This window comes from Myripristis murdjan, chromosome 16 (assembly GCF_902150065.1).
Source record: "Myripristis murdjan chromosome 16, fMyrMur1.1, whole genome shotgun sequence".
NCBI lineage: Eukaryota > Metazoa > Chordata > Actinopteri > Holocentriformes > Holocentridae > Myripristis > Myripristis murdjan.
The window spans coordinates 10589904-10604948 of record NC_043995.1 but is presented as its reverse complement, the minus strand read 5'-3'; the positions used below and the strand labels follow the sequence as shown (position 1 = coordinate 10604948).

Genomic DNA, 15045 nt, shown 5'->3' with positions numbered 1-15045 from the left:
GCTCGTCCAAAAACTTGATGACTTGTGATTCCGTTGAAGATCTCAGGTCCTCTGTCTATCTACCGGTTCACGGCAGAACTCAAATACACCAGTGCACGTGTTGAATCATCAGCTAACAACGTCATCAGAGGCAGACATGTTTACATTCTGTCTAAACATGGTGGACAAAATGTTGCTCAAGAGTTTGCTCTGACAACGTGCGAAGTTGAGTTTATTTACTAGATTGCCATCTTTGTAGTGTCTCAGCGTAGTAAAACACTCTGCATGCTAGAGGGAAAAAAAGTCAAGCAGATTTGGCTCCACGCTGAATTTTTTGACCTAAGTCTCAACCCAGGGTCAGAAACCAGCATCACACCTTCCATGCAGAGGCTCAACCTGTCAATTCCTCAGTTAGAGGCCCAAAGAGGAATGGCTAGAAGATGTACAGGGTATAAAATGTTTCCATGGCATGGAGTATTATGTAATCAGATTTAGTCCACACTATTGGTGTGTATGTAAAGGTATCCACAAAGCAGACAAGTTTAGACTCGTGACAAAGTATAAAGGGTATCTAAGATTTAGCCGCCAACCTTTCTCTTAATAATTTAAATAATCCTCTATTCAGTGCTCTTGTTCAGTCTACACTCCATTGTGTATGAATACTTTGTTCCTTCACTCTGTCAAATTTGACACCACATTATTTTGCAACGTCCACTTTGACTTTGAGATGACGCTAACAGTCGGCCTACAGGGTTGAGCCTTTGTTAAACAGTATAAAAGCAGTTTTAAGACTTTGTTTACTCATATACCCACTCCACCCCTTGCCTTCTGTCAACAATAAGCGTGATGAATAATCTTGCTAAACAGTTTGTAAAGCGCTCCGGCTTCCTCTTTGCAGTTTAAGCTTTGTTTTTATAATTGCATCTTTAAGCAGGCACAATACACAGACATGTGAGCACAGGCATGCACACACACACACACACACACACACACACACACACACGTGCACAGTGCAGTCAGTTTATGCTTAGAGCACTTTTCTAATTAATGTGTAGACTCTAAATGCTTATCGTTGAGCTAACTTTTTCCTGCCTAACTCTCTCTCTCTCTCTCTCTCTGTCTTTAAGATGCTACACATGGGAGTTTGTTCCAGGGGGGCATGGCAGTGTTTTTATTTGTGTGTGTGTGTGTGTGTGTGTGTGTGTGTGTGTGTGTTGGAGAGGGGGGGCTCACATACATCAAGAGACGTCACAGCTTTCCTCTCTTTGTTACCTAGCCAAGGCTCTAGCTAGACAATAGAGACACACACATTCGCTCTTGCACACACACACACACACACACACACACACACACACGCACACATACACACACACACACACCAGGGAGCTAGCCTCTCTCATTGTAACACTTGTGATAAACTGCATTGTTGTCTAGTTCCACAGCTACCTCTGTGGTTTAATTAACTAGGTCGAAACAGGAAGGAGAGCGGGAGTGAAGGAGGGAAAAGGCTAGAGGCTCGACAAGGAGAGGAGAGATAAGGGGAACTGATTGTTAACCAAGAAAGGGGCCTCATTATTTGAATTGTTTTTCCTTGAGTGCCGCACCGAAACATTTTCTAACTGTCAGTCTTCTTCCAGTGATTGCTGTTGTCAGCGATTGGCCACCTCTCCACCAGCACTCATGTCCAGACTATACATTCAGTTTCTATGGAGGAACGGGCAGTTGTGGTGCTTAACTCTGCCAGTGTGCAGTGAGAGTGCACTTGTGAATTCAGGCCACGAAGAACATTTACCATCAACATGTATTTTCAGGTCTGATGCAAACATCCCTTGTGCTGTTTTGGCTGCACATCTGTGTAGAAACCGAAGGTGAATATTTGAGAGTGGGTGGGGAGGAGGGTGGAAGTCGGCGTGCCATTGGGTTATAAAAATAGCATAAACAGTTGAACTGCCAGACGACTTCCCTGGGAAACACTGTCGACAACTTTTTTGTCCGCACGTGAGATTCAGAGTGAGAAAGAGGTAGTGAATACGCTCAAAAGACAGAACAGCGAGAAGCATCGCCGTATCAGTATCAAGCAGGAAACATGTATGAGATCAATAGAGATAGTCATTTAGACGGAGAAAGAGGGAACAGGATGAATGGATGAGAGAAAGACTAACAAGGGGGATCATATTTTGTTCACAGAGTTGACCATTCCTCAGGTGATGTCCAATCTGAAGTCTGATTACACAGTGACAGCATATCAGTGCTGAGACTCCCCTCAAGGCAGGTAGACGCTCAGCATTTTTTACAGATGCAGCCTAGATATAGTTCATTTCTAAATAATAGCTCCGGTATCACTCCTACCACCATCAAAGTATCTTCCCATATACAATGTTATCCATTCTGCAGTGCTCCTTAAATCATAACAACCAATTATATTTGCATTACAACAACAGAAATCTTACTGTCAGTGTGCAGTCTTCATCTGTGGTCTACTGTGTCTCTGAAGGGACGTTGGTGCCTCTGCTAGGGATGCACCGATCCCATAGTACAGGTCCAAACTCGTCCGATATTGATGATATTGGTTGTTGTTGTTGTTGTTTTTGTCATGTTCTAGTGTGGTAGTGTCTGATTGACTTTGACGGACACGGTCATGTATGTCAAATCCCTGTCCAAAGGCAAGTGTTGTGCAATATTCCTCTCTGTTCCATCACGTAATTATGCCAGGTCAAATAAAATAAAATGGAACATGACAGCCTCTCTTCTCCTCTCCAGCCGAATTAAATAACTCAGCCCCAGCCAATATAATTTAAATTCACTTATATACAACTTATGTGTGTGTATGACAGAGGGAGACAAGGACAGACACAATCCACTCCCTCAGTCAGTGTTGGTCTATGTGTACTGACGAGTTGTCACACTGTGTTTAGGCTGATGGCGAGGGTGAGACTCCCAATGTCTTGTTGTGATACCGGGCAAATGTTTAGCAGCGGCACACTCACACTAAGAAGTACACACACACTTCAAGTCAATCTGCTAAACCTTCTTTTGTCCAGCTGATTCAAGCAATGCAACTTTTTACCTGCTGGAATTGGCATTTTGTATCTGTCTTACTCACTTGGAACTTCTCAGTTTCAGCCCTGTATTTTTTCTTAAGTATTTTTTCTTTCTTCTTCAGCTTTACTGTAACCCCTTCAAGTACTACTACACTTAGTACTACTTCAAGTTCTTCAACTTTATTTTTTTTTTTTTGAATAAATTGGAGGAAAATTCCATAAAAGCATCTACCACTCTGACGCCATCTTGGCCCCCCTTTGTAATGGGTGTGTTTTGTGTCTACCCGGAGTGGCTGATGTCATCATCACGCACAGCAACTCTACCATACACACTGATTAGATCTGTGATTTTACACTTTAACACTTTAACTGATGTTTTTTTTTTTCCAGTTTATTTAAAGCTCAGAATCACTGTTTACAGTCTCACATGGCTTTACATGCCCACAAGTTTAAAACAAACAGGATGACACCCCCTTTCTGCCCTTTCTGTCCATGCACTACCTTTTTGATACAATACTACTCCTAATTTTTGAGTTTTGAGAATTTGTTCAGAAGAAGCAGCAATAAAATGTCACCCCATGCATTTCTGGCTGATTGTGCAACCACATGTGTTTGAACTGTTACCATCACCACGATTTTATCAATATCTTTGTGATACCATGTACGGTAGTCTTACTCTCATTCCCCTCTTTCAAGAACCTGTTTCTCTCTCTGTCTCTCTCTCTCTGTCTCTCTCTCTCTCTCTCACACACACACACACACACACACACACACACACACACACACACACACACACACGCAGGCCACTAACTGTCTCTTGAGATTAACGTTGGTGTGATCCACTCAGCTGGCCCTGATCACATTAAGATGGATGGACCCCCTGGTTGTGTGTGTGTGTGTGTGTGTGGTGTGTGTGGTTGTGTGTGTGTGTGTGTGTGGTGTGGTGTGTGTGTGTGTGTGTGTGTGTGTGTGTGTGTGTGTGTGTATGCATGCACGTGTGCACTTGCAGGGCCCCATCTGTCTGTGTTTTCTCTAAGGCTGGGTCCTTTGACCTAGCTGCCATCTTCAGTGCCCTCAACTAGGATAACCAATGCCCTGAGAGGGTGAACGTATATAGAGATGGATAGACTAGATGGAGAGATAGATGAATAGATCTCTTGTCCTCTGTTTTCATTTTCAAATGCTACATCAAACAATAACAGTGCGTCCTCTCCGGTGCTCCTACACATATGGTTATGAAGACACCATTAGAACGGTGTATCGCAGCTGTGTACAGCTGTAGCTCCTCTATGGGCCATGTCCAAAAATGTCCATGGAAAAATCTCCAGGATTTTCACACACTTAATTACACACAGATGTTTCTGCTCACACCACTGCTTTGTCTGGTTTGCACATTAAGTGGCTATGTTCATACTGAATGAGAGCAAAGATAAATAAACAGCAGCAGCAAACAGTGATGATGTTCATTGTATATGTATATGGCCTATAAAACAGTAAGGTGCAAGTATTTAAACTTGTGCCAATGTTTGGGAAGTGATAAAAGAGAGAGTGGGCCACAGGCCATAACATCAATCATAAAAAAAGTACAGAAGTACCCAAATGGTAATTGGCTAGCATTAGCTTGCTGGCTTATCTCCATGTGCATCTTGAGGTTCAGTGGTTAGTTTAGATATTGAAAGCCAAAATGTAATGCTGTCAGGGTTTATGGAGCTCACACATTTAATTCAGTGGGAATCCACCTTCACTTAAGTCGGAACCTGGGTGGGATCTGTTGGATTGTAGTGTTTAGCTGCCACTTGTCTTTGGTAGGCAGCTCAGCTGCACAGTCAGTTTTCCAAGTTTCCAGTTTGGCACTGAATATGGTGCTACTAGGGTGTGTGTGCTCTTTTTTTTTTTTTTTTTTTTTTTTTTTGCATGTGAAAGGAAGGAGAATGTACTGTTGTAAGAAATATATATTTGGCTATTTTAATACCTGTGATGCTGACAGCTGTTGTACAAATTCATTTGATATTGATTAATGTATAAAGAAAATTCCTAACATCTTTCACCAGTTTCTTTTTGTCTTGGATCTCTGCACAACTTGAAATATTCCTGTGCTTCTAAACATTCATATTGGATTAGCACTGGACTCGTGCAAAACAAAACACAACAGCTGAGGCATTAGGGTGTGCACACTATCCTTATCCTGTCTAATTTTTCAGCCATCATTTTCAGGTATATCCCAGTTGCCATTCCTGTGCGTACAGAGCCTGTAGAATAGAAGTCAGTCTGCTTGTACCCAGAAGGTTATTGGTTTGAATCCAGCTGGGAAAGCCAGGATGAAGAAGCAGCCTGTCCTGTGGTGCTGCTCAGTGGCTGACAATAGAAGTCTGCAGTTGCACTGGGCAACTCCCAGGTGTGAACATGTTGAACTACACGAGTGTGAAGCGTGATTGCTGATGAAGAGCACACAATCTCAGTCACCTTTCCTTGGATAGATCAAGAAAAAGGGTATGGCATCTAGGAGTAGACTCATTTCTTAATTTACAAATATATTGGACTGGTTTCTTCCTTTTTTTGGGATATTGGATATCAGCATGTCCATCCCTTCCCTTTTGGATATGACAGATTATTATCATACTCGTTTAAAGATATTGCCTATTGAAACAAAACATAGGTTATCAGCAGTTTTAGGAGAAAAAAAAATGGGATAAGTGTTGGTCTTAAAAACCCGTCTTGGTTGAACCCTATTTGCATGTGCAGAGACAACCTGAAAATGCATCATGTTAGTAAGGAGTAAAACCGTAGTATCCCAATGTGTCCATCAGTAGTCTTGCATTGTTAAGAGGAGGTCACATTGTTGCCCCTTATCTGGCCCCCATTATATCTTTATGTGAGTCGGTCACAGGCAGAATTCATTGTGTATGCTTGTTATCTGCTGTACAATAGCCTGATTTGTTTTGTGTGAAAGTCTCATACTATCTGCCTTGCATCACCACATTTGATGGTGATATATCATCAGTAAGTGGATTACATTGTTTTTGTCACTGAATTGGAGTGCAGTGACATGTTTATTTAGAAGACCTGAAACGTGTTTTCCTTGTTCTGTGTCCAAAGCGTAGATTATCAGTGCTGTATTATTAGCTTTTGGGCATATTGTTTTCGTTATGAAGAGTCTGTCTGTAGTCCATTTGCGGTCACATGTTGAGCTTGGGGCTGTAAATGACAGTGACATTTGCCATATTGTATTTCACAAGAGGCAAGTTTTTATCCAAAGCACATCATTGTTACATATTTATTAGGGCCACACAATGTATCATTTCAGCATTGATATTGCGATGTGCGCACGTGCAAGAGTCACATTGAAAGATGTCAAGTGAGGCAAATGAACTCAAACGCGTCATTCTGCAACTTTTAGTTACAAGAAACGTCTACCTGATATTAAATAATTGTGTTCGGTTTAAGGGTTGCTTGATACAGCGTTTGTTGCTAGTGACAGCAAGCACAGTGATCAGTTCACTATGTGCTCTGGTGAAGGAGTACACTTGATCACTTTATCAAACAACCAGAGCCCTCCTAGTCACTGACCACAACCTGTTGGACACACACACACACACACACACACACTGGCTACAGTTTTAGCCACAATGGGATGCCTGTTTATCTTCCACCGGGCCGATTAAACATACATTTGAATATTGTTATAAATGGGAGATTACATAGAAATAACACAACTGAGACACATAAGTTCATTTGTAAAGAAACTTTTAAACTTTTAGAGACTTTTAAAATATTCAAATGATGAAACCCCACCCCCCCCCCTTTTTTTTAATAAGCCATTATACGTTGCAGAAAACAAAATATTGCAATGTAATTTTTTTCAGTATCATGCAGCCCTAATATTTTATCCCATATGACCTCAGAGGAAATCAACGGATCTATTTGAACTAGACAGAAAATGAGTGATTGAAGCCATAATGATAAAAATGACATTTGTTCAAAGAGAAAGTGTCCTTTGTTTGTTGAATTTTGTACCCCCACCATTTTGACCTCCCCTACAAACATGCATTTAACCAATTACAATATTGTACTGCTTAGCCGAAGAGTGTTCCGGCTCAATTAGCCAAATCCATTGCCAGAAACTGAAGCTTATGAAAGAATGAAAAGCACTATTTTGGTAACAGCAGCCTTTATTTCTGGTTTCAGACTTGTATGACGAATTGGCGGTTCCAAATAGAACACTAATAGGTTTAAAATACAAGAACCCACTTGTTAGCAGTAGCACAACTTCTCCCTCATTTCATTTAGCTCTATTTTTCCCTATTTTTTTTTTCCAGTGGTGACTTTCCAGACCTCTTTTGAAGATCCCTCCCACCACCACCACCCCCCAAAATGAAGATCCTCTAGTGTTTATGACACTCCATGCCTCTGGCTCTGGAGTGAGACACTCTTTCTGTTTTGTTGCTTTTTATCCTAATATTATTTTATTATTACTTTTTAAAAATATATTATTATCATTGTTTTCCCACTTCAGTGTCTTCCTCCTTCCCTTTCACGGTCGATTTTGTTACGCTTCCCATTTTTGTCCTAAGCAATACAATGCATTTGAGTCCAAGCATGCCACTGCTCGCCTCAGGCTGAGAGACAGCTGTCCATGCCTATTTTGGACTCTTTTGAAACAATACGCAGTTTAGAAGATAAAGGCCAGTTTTGTGTCTTGTCTTTTCTGTTGCTCTTTCTCTACTGTGAGGGAAACAGTGAGAGAACTGTTTTGAATAAGAAAAACTACACAGCAAAAACCTGCGTCTTCCACACATGACCATGGTCTCACTCGTTCTGCCCTCCTCGTCTGTCTGTCCTTCCCTCAGTTCAGTTTAGTTGAGATATCTAGGTGGACAAGATGTTATGATGTTATAAAAGATAAATTAGATGATGTTTTCCCTTAACAACTAATGTAGTTTCATAAAATATACAAGAAAATACTAAAAAACAACCATAAATAGGTAATGATATTGTGTTTGTACCTATCTACATCAAGCACTGTAGTGAAACACAAAACAAAACTTGCAGACAACAAACTAACAACAAATAACTGTTTGACTGTTTTAAAAAAAGATGTGAAAAATTAGAGATTTTTAGTTTTGACACATAGGTCTGTAAGTTACTTTTTATTCAGTATTTAGTAAAAAGGAAACCTCTGTCTGCTGAATTATTATTTCAGTAATATTATATTATTTAATTAATTGTTGTTCATTTGAAAATGGTAAAAAACAGCACCTGTGTTGATGTTCACATAAATATAATTCTGGAATGGAAATGTTGGAAGAAACTATTCCTTCCATATTCACCCTGTTGTGCCTCACCATAAGTGCACGGGTGATATTTACCAAATATTACTGCCCTCGCTAATTACATACAGACGTCTAAATTTGTGTATTTACCACATGAATAACCCTCCATCCTCTGTGTGTGTGTGTTTGTCTCCCAGGTGTCTGAATGCGTGTACCTACTGTAAGACCAAGCATGCCAGAGGAGACCTGGCCAGCTACCCCATCGATGAGCTGGTGGAGAGAGCCAGGCAGTCCTTCCAGGGTGAGTCACACACACACACACACACACACACACACACACACACACATACACATACACATACACACACACAAATACGAAATCATAATAAGATAACTTTGACTTGTGGTGTTTATATACTCTGTCAGTCTCTCTCTCTGTTTCAAATATGATCTCACAAAGGGAGGAGTGGCAGTGAGGGTCACCTAAACCACAGAGTATTATCTATTATCTATTGATCGATATGCGTGTGGACTTGTGCATTTGGATAATTAGGTCCTGGGTCATTGCATCGCAGTTTGCTCACATTGTTCTGTGATTGCCTGCACACCTATGAGTGTGTCTTTTTGTCATAGTTTCTAAAGTACGCAGCCTGCATGTGGCTTACAAACTCTCTGTGCTTGTGTATTTGTGTGTGTTATTCCTGGTAGAGAGGTTTTAGTAACACATGTTGATGTTTTTGTTCTTGGGTAGAGGGTCCTGCCAGTTGGCTCTTGCTGGATGCCAGATGAACAGCTGTTGTGCCCTGGCATCTGTTCCCTAAGAGTAGACTCCCAGCATTCCCCACTGCACAGCAGGCCGTGCCCCTATTAGCGCCCCGGGCAGGTCAGTCAAGGGCAAGTCTGCGGACCGATACTTGGGTCTCATTTCCAGGGTGTTTATTTATTAACATGTTTATTAGTTTGATTCATTTTTGAAAAGTGAAGTTATCTGAACGGGGTGAATCTGAAACGAGAGTGTGTCTAAGCAAGCACACAGTAAAGCAACTCATAGACTGATTCATTGTTATTTTCTCAGTGGAAATAAGAATGAATGAGTCTATTAAGTGAAAATCAGGGCTGCTGTTCATTCTCATAACCCAGCTTGTATTATCTCTCCTCCGCTCTGGAATGCAGACCTCCAAGCAAAATGCATGTCAAATGCTGTGGCCGAGGTCTTCTCGTCTGCAGTACAACAAACCAAGGTCACTTGTCTTATCCTGTTACAATTTCATCGCTCATGCACATAATTAAGCCGTAGTCCAACCTGGAAATTCCACCATGAACATATTTACAGAGGTGTTTACATCATAAAGAAAGCTGCAGCCTGTTTTATTCAGTGTGCTCTCCAAACACAAGACCTCATTTCTGAGAGGTTAAAGGCACATGAACACTATGAAAAGCCCATCATTCCAGTTTGTCAGGTCATGGCAGCTGACCCGAGTGTATTCATCTGTTCATAATTCTAGTGTGCCTATTCATGGATGTAGTATTCAGACTAAAATTTCAGACCCTTTATGAGAGTAAAATAAATTTAATCCACTTCCAGAACATTTAGTTTGCCACCGGGCTTTTCTCTGCGGGTTCTTAATCATCAGAGAGGCCACCTCGTGACCTGAGCCTAAATAGTTTGAATTGAATGTTCCAAACTGAAGTTAGCAAATACAGTTACTGTAAATGTTGTCTTTGAGTCGTGGATACAGTTTCAGAGCTCTTAGAGGCCCACTCTGATTAGAATTACATTCATCAGTGTTGGGGTATAATTTTCCAAAGGGCATTTTAATATAAATGTTCACAAATTGCTATAACTGTCATTGTAGAAATTGATTTAGATTCTAATCAAACTGATGAATGAGGTTTTTAAAAAGTTTTAAAAAGTATGAGGTCGTACAACCTGTAGTCACCTTGTTGGTAGTGCTTCTGTTGCTGTCTAGGTTTGTGTCCTGATACAAGGTGATTAGGACTTATAACAACAACAACAACCACAGCAGCAACACAAAAGTCAGATATACCCTTGACGAGGACACGGTTGCATAAATCCCACCTAGATATTTCTTAAACAGCTGCATCCATGCCAGTGCAGTGCCCTGGGCTGGGCAGCGAAGGGCACACTCACCAGCTGCTTGGACCTTGGTGTGTGTTTGTGTGTGTGTTTGTGTGTATGTGTGTGTGTGTGTGTGTGTGAGAGAGAGAGAGAGAGAGAGAGAGAGAGAGAGAGAGAGGGAGAGACAGAGAGACAGAGAGAGATGATTGGTTACAGTACAGGGATTCAATGTAGCATAAGAGGCAATGTACACTTGTTTGATATTTTTTGTGGGCATGAATAATTGATCCAGTTTCAGCCACCAATCAAAAGCTAGAACCTTCTCTTTTGGCTTTAATGGATGAAGTTAACAAATATATGCAACGTTCACACCACATCTGGTGACACCAACATAAATTAAGCAATAAATGAATACACGTTTGATCACTTCTATGTCAAAAACAATGCTATAAAGCTTCAGAAACTGCATTTAGCCCATGGGACACTCTCCATGCATACGTGTCTGCTTGTAGGTAACCAGTGCAGTATTAATCAGTTCTACAATTAATATGTCGTCAAGCAAAGTGGAAGATCATGCAGTCTGAATTTCAGCTTGGAGGTCACATTAAAAGGTGGTGTGTGTGTGTGTTTGTGCGTGCGTGTGCACGTGTGTGTGTGTGTGTGTGTGTGTGTGTGTGTGTGTGTGTGTGTGTGTGTGTGTGTGTGTGTAATCCGTTAGAACACAGGAAACATGAGTGTCAGAGACGGTTGGTTGTTTTCAAAACAGAGAAAGAGGAAGCTGGAGGTTACTGCCTGTCATGAGTTACAGAGACAGAGAAGGGCAAAGATGGAGACAGAATGAAAGAAAGGAAGGGCTTTTATTGTCTGTTATGTTGAATGTTTGATGTCTAACTGAGAGCGAGAGAACCAGCTCGGGAAGCAGACAGAGAAGGAGATATTCAGTATAAACCCAGAGTAGTTGGATTTGGTCGTATCACTGTCACATTTTAGACTTTGATGTGACACATTTATGGAAGGCAGACAAGCCCAAAACATCTTGCTTAATAAAAAAAAAAACAAAAAAAACAAAACAAACAAAAAAAAAAAAACAGCTGTTTCTTCTCTCTCAACGCAGTATACACACGTGTTGTAGCAGCACTTGTGCTTGTGTCATGTTGTCCAGTGAGGTTCCTTATATATGCATTTGTTTAGTTGATCACGTGGTGTGTAATCACCTACACGTACTTATTTCCACCAGGCGGCCGTCTAGAGGAGATTGTGTGTTTGGCAGAGTGTCTACGGCTAGTCTTGGAAACTACTGGCCCTATCAGCCTTATATTTTTTGTGCACACGTGTGCCTGTATGATGAAATACGTCTTGTGGTTGCGGTGACTCAAAACCTTTGCATAAAGTTTGTTTTGCTGCTTCCACTCTCCTCATTGGCTGTCTAACTCGCTCCGTCACCACTGCGATGTCTCTACAGGGTCGCTATACACCAGTCCTCCGTCTTCTTCACCGTCTAGCCCTCTTGACCACCGCTGCTCTCTTCAGTTTACTCTCTTCCCAAACTTCTGAGTCGCTACATTGCTCCCTAACTTTATTCACTGTCTAGCTCACTTGTCTTTCATCTTATTGTGGCAGTGTTCACTTGAGAGGGTTTGGGAGTATAACGGTATACTTCCTACACAGTGCTTTGTTATATTTGAATCTTATATTTGAATTCAGTATGTATTTTGTAATTTGAAAAGTGTTTGACAGTTTGGTTGACGACACCATCAGACAGGTAAAAGTGCCTGTTCAGAAAAGCACTTTTAGAAGTGTTTAAGACGTAATAAATGGCTGTGCTGAAAAGTATTTTGCAAGACAACTTTTGGTGTCATCGTCTCTCCTTGGAGGTTTTTGTGGTTGTGTTTCACTTCGGTTTCAGCTCCTGACAGAAAACAAGTGTGCACACACACAAAGACACATGAAAACACAGGACAGTCATGCAGTCTTCCGACCTGAGTTCTCTGGTTTTTGTTGATTGTGACGTTACTGTCTCTCTTTCACACACACACGCACGCACGCACGCACGCACGCACGCACGCACGCACGCACGCACGCACGCACGCACGCACGCACGCACGCACGCACGCACGCACGCACGCACACAGACACTGGTGAGTGTGATAAGCACACTTCATCTGTAGCAAAATTAGTACCCCATACCCTTTGCATGTCAAATATATATTCTTTTTTTCTGTCACATATTATATATGTCTCTTTTGTTGCGCAAATGGAATTCAGCAGCCCGTATTAGGAGCCAAATGTGTATGGTTTCCCCCATCAAATATTTCTGCTCAGGCTGAAATTACATTACAGCAGTGCTCCTGTCTCTTCCCCACTCTTTCTCTCTCTATTAGCCACCTTTTTCTTATCTCAAACAAATTGAGCCTCACAAATAAGCCCTGCAATTCGATTTGCTATTTGATGTCTTTTGAATAAAAACAAATTTAAAAAACGCTCCGGGTATGAATGCTAATTTTGATTGGCTGGTTAACCAGCGTCGAGGGTATTTGATTGGTTTATCTCGAGGAACTTTGAAAGGATTTATGGGATTTATTCAAATGAGATTTGAAGTAAATAGCTCTCTTCCCATGCCATATGTAAGAAAAAAAATTTAAAATAAGAGTGCATGGCTTTTAAAGTAATCTGAATTATTCAAATGTCTGAATGTATAATTTTTAACATCAGAAGGCTTTGTTAATGCATGCAGGTAATGGAGGCTCAGGATTTCATATAGGAAATGCCATGGGCATGTTTATGTGGGGTGGGTTTATGAGTCCATGAGTGTTTTTGTGTGACAGACAGACACATTGTGAAACACTTACTCAGTTACATCAGCAGCTCAGTGTGTGTGATTCATCGCTGCACTTTGACTTTATTGAAGTCTTCATGCAGGCCAAATGGTCTCCTAGTAGCCTGTTGCTGAGGCTTTGCCTACAATAAGTTAAAATATGGATTTTTTTTTAAGTAAATTCTTCAATTAGCCCAGAGAGGAGAATGCCATTGCTATCAACAGCAATCATGATTTGTATGTAGTCCGGTACCCTGTTCTTGCAAGAGAAATTGCAAATAATTGATGTGCAAATGAATAAGCATTTGGCACAGAAGCTCTCAGCGGTACATTTATTTATGTATTTATGTATTTATTTTGCCTGTTCAGTGGTATTATTTTTCATTGAAAAAAAACAAATAAGGATTTGTCGGCCTAGTTGAGGTGTTGAGTACATCTGTCGTGGAAAGCCAACACGACTAACCACCGCTCAGCTGCTTGTCAGTGTCTGAGCTGACCTGACAGGCTTGACTCTGACATGCGGCCTGTATTCAGGCCTGCCTCCCATCAGGTCGGTCCCTGTACAGCAGCAGACAGGCTGCAGAAACCCCGCGGGCAGCACGGGACAATTTGAGGCAGAAATGATGGCCCTGAGAGGGAGGGTCATTTTAAATGTTAACTGAATAATTAAAAAGGAATTTCATTCACATGCTAGCTCTTAGTGGTCAAGTGATGACTAATGAGTAATGTGTCCCTTAGCACATGCCACAGTGGGAAAAAGTACTTGTCTGCTGTCCATCAGAAGGGCAGCTATGTAAAATGAGTTACAGGGATAAAATAATGATTTTGAAGATGATTTTAAGTTAACCAGGTCTAACTGTGATTTTGGCTCCGGCTGAAGTGTTGTAGAAGTCAGTGTGGAGCTTGTATAGCCCCGGCTTCCCTTTCAGATTTTTCATTGTTTTCAAATAATTGCTTTATGTCTTCAAATAGAAATAAGCTGTTTATTGCCACATCTCTATCTTTATTTTGATTTAAGATTTGGTCTTACCGTCAAGTCCAGCATGAAAAAAAATTGGCTTTCTAAAACCTTCAGGCACTGTGTCCTCGGTGTGAACCTGGTGGCCTCTGAAGTGCGGCAGGAGACAGGCGTCCAGTCTGACTAACTGAAGTGTGTCAGGTCGAGAACCCTGTTTTCGACACGGTTCTCGACCCCCCTGCTGCAGCTGTCCCCCTGTCATCTAAAACTGTCAATAGGCTGTTTTCGAGATATAGTAGCTCTGGCCAAAACAGGATGTGACGCTTTATGGGCACACACGCACGGACACACACACACATACACACTGTCATTAGCAGGACACACATCATTAGTGTGTGACATCCATCTTAGCAATCATGACATGGCTTGAGTTGTGGGTTCTAGTCTGTGCTGGTACAGTATCCGGCAGAAACCTCCTATCACCAGTTTTGCTTTTTGTTTCCTCCAACTGACCAATGACATGCCCTCACCCTTTAAAGTAAAAACTCAGACCAAGTGAAATTACTGAATGGATTTTGTTTTTTGAGGAAACAGACAAGTTTAGTCTGCTGCCTGCATACATACACAACTATGCACACACTGATGTACACACATATCATCTGATGTTGCTCTCATTTCCACATGACTGACGGCATCAGTGTTGTACACACACATTAGCCGCGATGACACGGTTTAGTCTCCTGGCTCCAGAAAGATGGCACATGACAGATAGCCACAGATAGACAGACAGATATGTGGGCTAGCTTGTTGGCTAGCTCCAGTGTCGGTGACAGGTGTCAGCCCCTGTTTACCAGTGCCGCTGGGAACCAGAGGAGACAGACCAGGCTGCCAAAGTTTGCCAG

General features: G+C 41.5%; 1 protein-coding gene across 1 annotated transcript in view; it reads left to right on the top strand.

Annotated features, from left to right (window-relative positions):
• cdkal1 (CDK5 regulatory subunit associated protein 1-like 1) overlaps positions 1–15045 on the top strand; it is a 318909-nt gene that overhangs the window by 125360 nt on the left and 178504 nt on the right. Inside the window, exon 8 of the mRNA XM_030072443.1 lies at positions 8488–8591. Coding sequence (XP_029928303.1) covers positions 8488–8591 — 104 coding nt within the window. The remainder of the gene's footprint in view (positions 1–8487; positions 8592–15045) is intronic.